We start from the raw sequence: 9,544 nt of genomic DNA on the forward strand, positions 1-9,544 counted from the left end.
TGGCAGATATCGACATATGGGTATCACAAGGATTGAAATTTCACGTAGAATCCAAAAATGCAATAAAAAATAGGGGTTGCCATTTAAAATAACGAAGTTACTATCTACTTCCGGTGTTTCCGGAAGTGCGGCCATTTTGAAAATATTTTACACAGATTCGGCTTTCAGAGTAACTCCGAAGTACAAAATTTCAAAAACCTAGCTATTTTACTTTCCCAGAAACGTTTAACTTATTGCTCCCAAAAAAACACCCTGTATAGAAATTGCTCAGAGTGTCAAACTATAATTGATATTGTTAGAACGGAGAAAACGATGGTCTGACAGCTACAAGGGTGTTCCGGATTCAGATGAAGAAGACGAAGTTGACCATTCCAATCATGTTCAATTAAAAGACGAGCAGCTTAAAAAAGAAGAGCACGAGTTGAGTAAGATAGCTACGGGTATTGGTAAAGTGTTTCTGAAAAATGTGCACGAAAGAGAGAAGCTTAAGCAGTGGAAGGCTGCACATTTAGATCCTAGAAATGCGTCCAGGTAAGTTCAAAGGAATGGAAGGTCGGACTCTCACACTATTTCTAGAACTCCATCGGCTAGTAAGGAACCGCAATACAAGCTGAGATATGATTCGCCCGTCGGTGCTAGCCCGTCACGAAACACAGATCATCCGAAACCGTTTGACGAAGAAGACTTCGATAGGTCACTAAGTTGTAGATCATCGGTCGGCCGCTCTGTAGGACAAATTCCGAATTATAACGGTACGTATGATAATTGTTTGGGGTAGATTTTGATTTCGTGACAAAACTAATACTTGTCTTGGTTTTGTCGAAAATGTAGACGTAGTGTAAACGAGCGATCACATAATTTTAAAACTAACGTTATAAACATCATACACTTATTCTGTGACAAAATTTTAGCAACAATTGGCAGTTTAATTGGTTAAGGTGAGAAAGCATGCGAAATTTAAAATGTCAAAATTTGTATTCGCTTACTAATACAGCATGTTTGTAAGTGTGTGTTGTAATTAACTAATTAGAGATCTAAATTAATTCATTGTTTACGAACATTTTTTGTTGGGTAAGTTTAAAACCCCTATGGGCATCAGTTTACAATGTACCACATCTCTTGCGCATGAAATTATTTAAAGAAATTCTTCACTAGTTGAATTTTCTAACAAATAGGTATAGATTTAGTTTGTGGTATTCTACGTCAATAACTTCTATTGCACCATTGCTTTTGAAGCACCTTTTTCTACAAAGACATAGAGAGGCCATCCCTTTTTTTAATTGCAGTGCATAAAGTAGCCATTTTGTTGAATTGCTGAAAGTGGTACTTACAAAAAATTTGTGGCCTCTTCATGTCTTTTTGCTACCAGTGGGGTAATATAGATTTATATTTAATATCAGGTTTACATTTATTTCTGTCGATGAAAAAATAACTGAGTTGAAGTAGAAATTCTGCTGATTAAAATATCAGAAAATGACCGCCAATGATGTTAATTTATTGAAAACAACTGAAAATTCACAACACAAATTTAATTTCAAGGAATTTATTACACAAATTTTGATCAACACCTGAAATAAATCATGACACAAATAGGAAAAAAAAATCTGACATGAAAAATATCTGGGTCTCACAATGGGTTCGAATAAACACAATTAATTACAAAAATTAATTCCAAAACATTATGAAACAAAATCCTTCAAAGAATGAACAGCTTACAAAGTTGGTTTAGACATATTACCCCGCACTCAGGTGGTCAAAAAATAAGAAATCTTTTTTTTTTATTAATTGCGATATTCAAGCGAACTAAAACTGACTTGAAACACTCGTTGACAGCTTCAGGAAACTTCACTTGTTCTTGATAATACAGAATTAGATATCAAAACGGGCTTAATGAATTTGAAGAAAAATTTGAGTGAGTTTCTGCGCGGTAGAACACTTTTAATAAATGACCAATCTTGTAACTACTTTTTCCGTTAACCGACAAAACGCGTTAGGCTTTTCACACAGCTTTGGTTAACTTGCTTCTGCACAGATTTGTTACAAAAAATAACGAACTGCTTCTACAAAATAAATAGGGCTGACCACCACTTCCGCCATTAGACTCCTTCTTTACAAATTTTCAAATAAATTGCCAAGCACAACGGAACGCTCCAAATGAAATGTGAAATGTGCTAAATCACAAGATGGTGGTGGTCAATTCTGATCCCCAAAATGGAAAATTACACGACCAGGAAATGACTCATGCAGTAATTGAATTATGCCGCGGCTGTATGACAAGTCCTGTTGAAACCACGCCCATATCTTGCAATTTAGGTACCAAAAACTGGACTATCATGGCGCGACAACTACCACTTATTTCTTGGTGATTGAACTTTGTAGATTAGATGCTAGAAAGGAACAAAGTTAAATGACAAGGGGGCCGTGTCAACGTGAAAACACTTGAGCGCGTCAGATATTGTTAGTGTATATACCCCACGTATTTGTGATACTGTGGTTGGGTAAAAAAATTCCAACGAGCTCAAGAATGTCAAGGTTAATACCCCTCCCCCCCCCTTTATACGTCATCCCAAAATCGCCAGATTACTGAAATGTACACTTTTCAACATGTAGTCAGCCCACCTTACTTTAATCTGACACGCTTCAGTATTTCAAACTATAGATTTTTTTTACTATTTTGATGGGCAGATTCACTATCCTTAGGTGGAGATGCTCAGCAGGGTGTAAGGTATCCCTCTTTATGTTAATCTGCGGCGCTTGATTCCAAAATCCCCTATTGGCCCTCCCCTACCCAATCCTACAACACAATGGTGTCACTCAACAGTAATAATAGGCAGGTGACATGAGTGTAAGCTACAAATTTATTTTTATTTATTTTGCCTTTATCTTTGAGTGGGCGGGGTGTCAGCCGACGCTGCTCAACCAACCCAACCCACTATAAATTTACAAATATCCATGCCGAAACCCGAACCAGGGATAGCACCATAGTCCAGTTTCAAGGTTAAAGGTTTAGACAATTTCAGGTTTACTGGTTCTGTTGCGCAAAACCACTGGTAGCAAAATCGCCATGTTATATGAACTGTTTGTTTTCCTTACTTGTAGAATTATTGGCACCTCCTTCAAATTATGAACATAATAGAACCAATAAAATTATGTGGTTCAAGTTGCATTTTGATTCTCACATTTTTAGGTGTATTGATAGGTTGTTGTTAATGTCAATGTGGCTGGCTTCCTTATTTTACTGAATTGTACCTTTAAGTGTATTTTGTTTATTTCTATGTGCAGCTTTCTTCTATTACTTTTTTTTTTTTAATTTTGTGTGGTGTAGTAGTATCATCTTTACGGCACGTGCCAAGACCAGGATATGGATTAAAGTCGGCCACATTACCTGCTGGAAATGGTTATGTAAGTACTTGTCAATAAGAAAAACTATTTGAATGTACCCGTACATTCAAATGTCTTTATTTTACACACATACATCACACTGAGTAGGGCTGTAAGTTAGGGCTTTTTTTATTGCCTTTTATAACTTCATTCACAATGCATTTGTTATGCAGTTGTAAGTGCGCTACGTCACGTTCCTAAACCGGGCTATGGTTTGGCCCCTCGATCTCATACCTTCAGTTCTTCCGCCGGTAGCTATCCTCAAATTCCTGTAAGTTTTTACGAGTGTAATGCATTTCAACTTTCATGTTTAGTTAATCGATGCATGCTTCTATTTTTTTTTTCGTCATTTCACCAATAAAAGATTAAGATTGTGCACCTTTTCTAACTTAATTTTGATCCACGAGATGGGCCATTAGCATAGATTAAGAAATGTACTTCTAAATTCTTACACATTTTATTTATACCAGATATTGTCAATGCGCCCCCCTCCCCGTCATCTGTCAGCCAATTTTGCTTTACCATGTAATTGCGCAACTGTACTACCACTTTATAAATTTTACGTTTGGCTCATCTTGCATGGTTATTCTTTTTGAAAAAAGCACATCTTAGAATGTAATGCCACTTTTCATATTCATCACATTTTTGTTCAATTTTTTTTTATTTTAATAGAGTTTAAATCCACAGGGTGATTACTCGTTTAGCGGAATTGGAATTAAAACTCACAGTACAGATTTTAGCAGTGGAAAATCTGACAGTAAGTAATATTTGTTAATTCTTAGTAACTGTTATTTTTGTATATCCCCCGAAAAAATCTTTGTCCTTGCAGCTTTTTCTATAGCGATTTTCGTTTATCTTTGCCAGCTTTGCACGTAATCACTAATATGGCATCCTATACGTCACTCTTAAAACTGAATAGATTTAAAACAAATTCTAAACATTTTTTATGTAAAATAATTCTTTCTACAGTTTCCACCGGATCGATCACGGATGTCGAAAGGCGTGCATTGGTATGTAAATCAGACTCTTTTAACATGTATTCGTAAATGTTTAGCTTAGCATTAACAGCGCTTTTAAAATAATTGGTACAGTACAGTTTAAGAACAGATTTAACATAATTTTCCAATAGAACACCGAAATGCCAGTGTCATCGACGTACACAGGGGGACTAGGAGCGTTCCGGGGAGGGTACGCATCACAAGTGCGACGATCTCTACCAAACATGGCCCATACCATGTTGATCAACGAGCCGGCCAAAATTTATCCCTATCATCTACTCATGATAACTAACTATCGCTTGCCAGCCGATGTTGATAGATGCAATTTAGAGGTAAAACTATCAAATGCTGTTTTAGTATTTATACTGAAAATACTTGAACAAGACACAACATTCTTAATTTTGTAATTATTTTGGAAATAAGGTTGCGTTTTAATATATATTTTAGTAAAAATTATCCAGCTCAAATGACATTTTCATAGTTTCAGATGTGATTGTAAGTAAATATAAAAATATTGCTTGTGTGTAATGGTCCCTCAAAAATACCACCTAAACAAACACCTGCCGAGCCAGCTCAAATTAGTTTCCTTCTATTTTTAAATTTCAAATTGGTTCTAGCACACATTATGGGAACAAAAACCAAATACAAAAAGAAAAACTATGAGAAAAAAATTTAAGGGCTAACAATGCCTATTGATAAACACATGCCCTGCTTATCTCGCACATGGCGTTGTTATCCCAGAACCAATTAACTTTTTCGATCAACCTGCGGCAACCACCTGTAGTTTACACAACATTTCCCCCTTAAAATTGAACATAAAACATATTACATAATCGGCCCCCTTAGTTTTAGTCGGAAGTAATTTTCAGAAAAACTAAAACAGTGTTCCATATAAAACAAGAACTTAAATGGGAATATTATTTAACACGTTCTGTTACAGAGGCATCTATCCGACAAAGAATTTGAAGACATATTCCAATGCACAAGAAACGATTTCTATAGGATACCGCAGTGGCGTAGGAATGAAATAAAGCGCAGAGCTCGCCTATTTTAAATATGCCTATTATTGCAAATATTAGATACGCTTTAGTTTTATTTTGATAATAAGACAGCTATTTTAATAGAAAATGCTTACACATTTTCAAAAGATTCGAAATTTTACTGTGAGTTCGTTAATAGTTCCTGTTGTAAATAATGATTTTAATTAAATTTTGTAACCATTTACTTTCATTGTTGTTTCTACTATAGGATAGATTTTTTGCCATAACTGTTTATTTCTATGTGTGACCTAAAGACTTACAGTATAATTTTGCATTTCTTAACTAATGCATTACATAGAATATGTAATTTAGCTTATAAGCACCATGTGAATTTTAATGTAGAGGCACATCTCGAGGGGGTGCTTCTGTGGTAAAGTGATATTGTTACATTTAAAATGAGAGGATTTGCCTTCTTTTGCAGATTTCTCAGTGACAGAAATTTTTTATTAAATGAAATGACCAATCACTATTTGTGTTGTACTGATAACGTTGTCTTAAGTTGTGCAGGAATACAAAGGAAGGCGACTTTTCTCTATACTGTAGCGTAATAGTTGCAAGTTCTAATCAAAAGTTTAACAATAATAGAAAAGCTATATAAATTACAAAACTTTGCACCTATTTATTGCTAAAATCTAAATTGGGATTAGCTTTTTATAAAAACAAAACTTTTTTTGTGGTGTAGATTTGCTTTGTTTGTATTTTTGCTTAAGCTAGTCGAAGTAGTTTTCGTACCTACAACTGTTAATGTATTTCAATATTTTTTAATTATGTGGTTTATATTTTATTATTAGAAGTAAAAGATTTCATGTTATTAGTTTCTATAAAAGTATATTAAATTTATAATGTCTTAGTTCTGCCGAAGAAAACTTCAAGCTACCATGAATATATAAAAGAGTAGGTCTATAGGCATAATAATACCAAATCAAAATACTATTGTACATTCGTTTAAAGAAGAATATTTATTTATTTTAATGTTTAAGTTGAAAGCAAATTGTGTAGCTATAAAACTTTGTGAAACGAGCACAGCTGAATAAAAACTACTGCTATATTTCTTCCACTCGCTCAATTTTAATTCCACTCTTTGCAAATAATGAACTTTTGTTGTAAACAAAACCTCATTCAGCTGATAGTGCTGTATTAAAAATGTTGTGGCGTGCCCTCAATGTGTAGTTTAGGCACCAAAAAACTGCTGCAATGCAGGAAGCTGAATTAGTTAGGGGTTTTGGAGTCTGGTGGTGATCATTCTACAGTGCGAAGTATTTAGTGCAAGTGCTAGAGCAAAGGTTTAGTTACAATTGGTTTGGTTCTGTAAATTCTGTAAGTACATATTTTAGCACTTTTATGTTAGAAATGTTACACTGCACAAAATTTTGAATGCCATTGGTTAATAGTTGCTATAAGTAGTCTATACTGCATTCATTATAACATAGACCAAATACAAATATTTGGTCTATGATTATAAGAAGGTTGTAGATAGTGCTGTGCTTGATGATAAGTACACAAGAGAAATGTAAAACGGCACTAAAATATTGTAAAGTAGAAATATCCAGCACTATGAACAGAAATAAATCAAACGATTTCATGCTTGGGTCTTTAACATTAACAGCTAATGACAGTTTAGTTGACCCCAGAAACGTCAATCACTCGCTTTATTTTTCAGCCCAATACTCTTGTTTTATCCAATCATAGTGAAGGTCAAAGCTTTCTACCCGTACCTTCTTAAAATGAATAAGAGTATATAAATTCTTTAATAATAGTAACAATTTTTTTATTGCTCAACATGTATGCTCCATTTACAGGGCAAAAAGGCGTAATACACAGGGTGGTAAAATCTATATTGTGGGCATTCGGTCTAGTCCATAACTTTTGATTGAGACGTCCGATCGAAAAAGTACGAATTGTTTTGGATTCTACGCATCAAAATTAATACGAAAAAGTGTTTTCCTGAGAAATTTTGGTGCAGTCAATTTTTGGTAAAAAAGGAAGGTTATACACTGCCTTTTTTTGAGCCCCGAAAAAAAAATTGTCTCAGATCAACCCGGAAAAAAAATTTTCTTATAGAATGTGGCCTGTAGAATCCATAATTTCAAACAGTTCCAAGATTGGGCTACTAGTTCAAAAGTTACAGCCCTTTTAAGTTTTCTTTCGAAATTGGTTTCTAGCCCATAACTTTGATTGAGAAGTCTGATCGAAAAAGTACGAATTGTTTTGGATTCTACGCACCAAAATTAATAAGAAAAAGTGTTTTCCCGAGAAATTTTGGTGGTCGATTTTTGGTAAAAAAGGAAGGTAATACACTGCCTTTTTTTGAGCCCCGAAAAAAAAATTGTCTCAGATCGATCCGGAAAAAAAATTTTCTAATAGAATGTGGCCTGTAGAATCCATAATTTCAAACAGTTCCAAGATTGGGCTACTAGTTCAAAAGTTACAGCCCTTTGAATTTTTTTTCGAAATTGGTTTCTAGTCTATCACTTTTGATTGAGAAGTCTAATCGAAAAAGTACGAATTGTTTTGGATTCTACGCACCAAAATTAATACGAAAAAGTGTTTTCCCGAGAAATTTTGGTGCAGTCAATTTTTGGTAAAAAAGGAAGGTTATACACTGCCTTTTTTTGAGCTCTGCGGTGCACCACAAAAACATTTTTTGCTTCATTTTAAAGTACTCCTTTTTCGGAAATTAATTACCTACAATACAGTTTTTTTTTAAATTGCAGCTGATAATTAAAAGTAACAAAAGATACAATCCAGTTCTGTAGTAGTTGCTGAGGTCAAACGGACATTATTGAAATTTAACTTTCAATTGCAACACTTGATATTATTTTGCAGAATATTTGTTTTGATTTCCCACCATCAAGTTTTGTTTTTGGAGGATAAACAATAGGGATTCTAATATACATTCACTGCACTGTAACATCAATGACGAAGCCATAGATGAGACCGCAGGAAATAAAGGACTTTGACTCTGCAACAAAAGGCTGGATTAAGTCTGTTGAAGAGCAGGAAAATTACAGCAAGATCTGAAGGAGTGGTCGCTGAAAGAGAGTACTTTGAGAAATGCTATTATCACTTTTCAGTTTGCTAGTGGTGGACGGTGGTGGCAACCAAGGATTCAATATACAGGGTGATGCTGACGACCTAGATATCGTAAGTAAAGAGGATAGTGTCAGAAAGAATACAAATATGGCGCTCGGGATAATGAACCTGATAGACCATGATCTGAGCAAAAAGCCATCAAAGAGAGTGGTGGGGCCAGATGAAGGATGCTAACTGAAGCAATACAGCACAGCTGACAAACATCAGCGGATAGTCTGTTTCGGCATTACAGGAACTATGTGTATACCTGTCCTACAGCCCCAATGGAGGCATCCTGCCAAGATTAACATCAGGGGTCTGCATTAGCAGAAAACTAATGATGATGATGATTCTCGAAGAATTTTTGCAAGAAATGACCATTAACCCACGGACCTCTTATTTTTTTAAGAGGTAGCGCCACCAATGTTAAAATTGAGTTCATTTTGTTTCTGGTGATTTTCGCTAATTGCCTTCAGAAGAATGTTTTTATTTATTATACATTCACAAAATAATATAAATACGATCAGTATAATAGAGGAATATAATTAGCATTAGTAATTGTTATACAGGACTTTCCAAAACATGTGTCACTGTGGGAAGTAATATAGGTAGGTACATAAGGTTACTCCCTGTAGAATATATTGAGTGACTAGGTGCAAGTCTCCTTTAGTTGTTGGCAAGTAAGATAAACATATACCTACTGATTCATTAGAAAATGTCACACAGGTAAAAAGGATCTACCTGTATATACCTACAGCTTCTAATTAAATTAGGTCTAATTTTTATATAGAATGCGTTGTGCTATATTTAAACTCTAGTAAATAAGGTAATACAAAAAAGGAATGTATAAATTATTAATGTGTGTATTACTATAAACTTGCTAGGAATACAAAATGCTTCATTCTTTGAATTGACATCAATCCGCACGTTTATTTCTTCACGTATATCTTTTATCATTTTGGATGTAAATCCCTTTTTTTTAATAACAAATTAGCGCTAAGTAGGTACTTGTTGCGTTTAGAGAAACCCCAAATCAAGCCCCGGTTGAATAAA

The 9,544-nt window shown here is 34.5% G+C and overlaps 1 protein-coding gene across 1 annotated transcript; it reads left to right on the plus strand.

Moving 5' to 3' along the window:
* Positions 1–295: 295 nt before the first annotated feature.
* Positions 296–6,476, plus strand: LOC116178351 (actin-binding LIM protein 3-like; the record flags this gene model as incomplete). Its single annotated transcript, XM_031497819.1, has 7 exons — positions 296–531; positions 577–752; positions 3,555–3,652; positions 4,069–4,138; positions 4,351–4,391; positions 4,511–4,711; positions 5,320–6,476. Coding segments are annotated over 7 exons (936 nt in total), but the record flags the coding sequence as incomplete, so codon positions are not given.
* Positions 6,477–9,544: the final 3,068 nt, after the last annotated feature.

Source organism: Photinus pyralis, unplaced genomic scaffold (genome assembly GCF_008802855.1).
Source record: "Photinus pyralis isolate 1611_PpyrPB1 unplaced genomic scaffold, Ppyr1.3 Ppyr1.4_LG8, whole genome shotgun sequence".
NCBI classification, from domain to species: Eukaryota; Metazoa; Arthropoda; class Insecta; order Coleoptera; family Lampyridae; genus Photinus; species Photinus pyralis.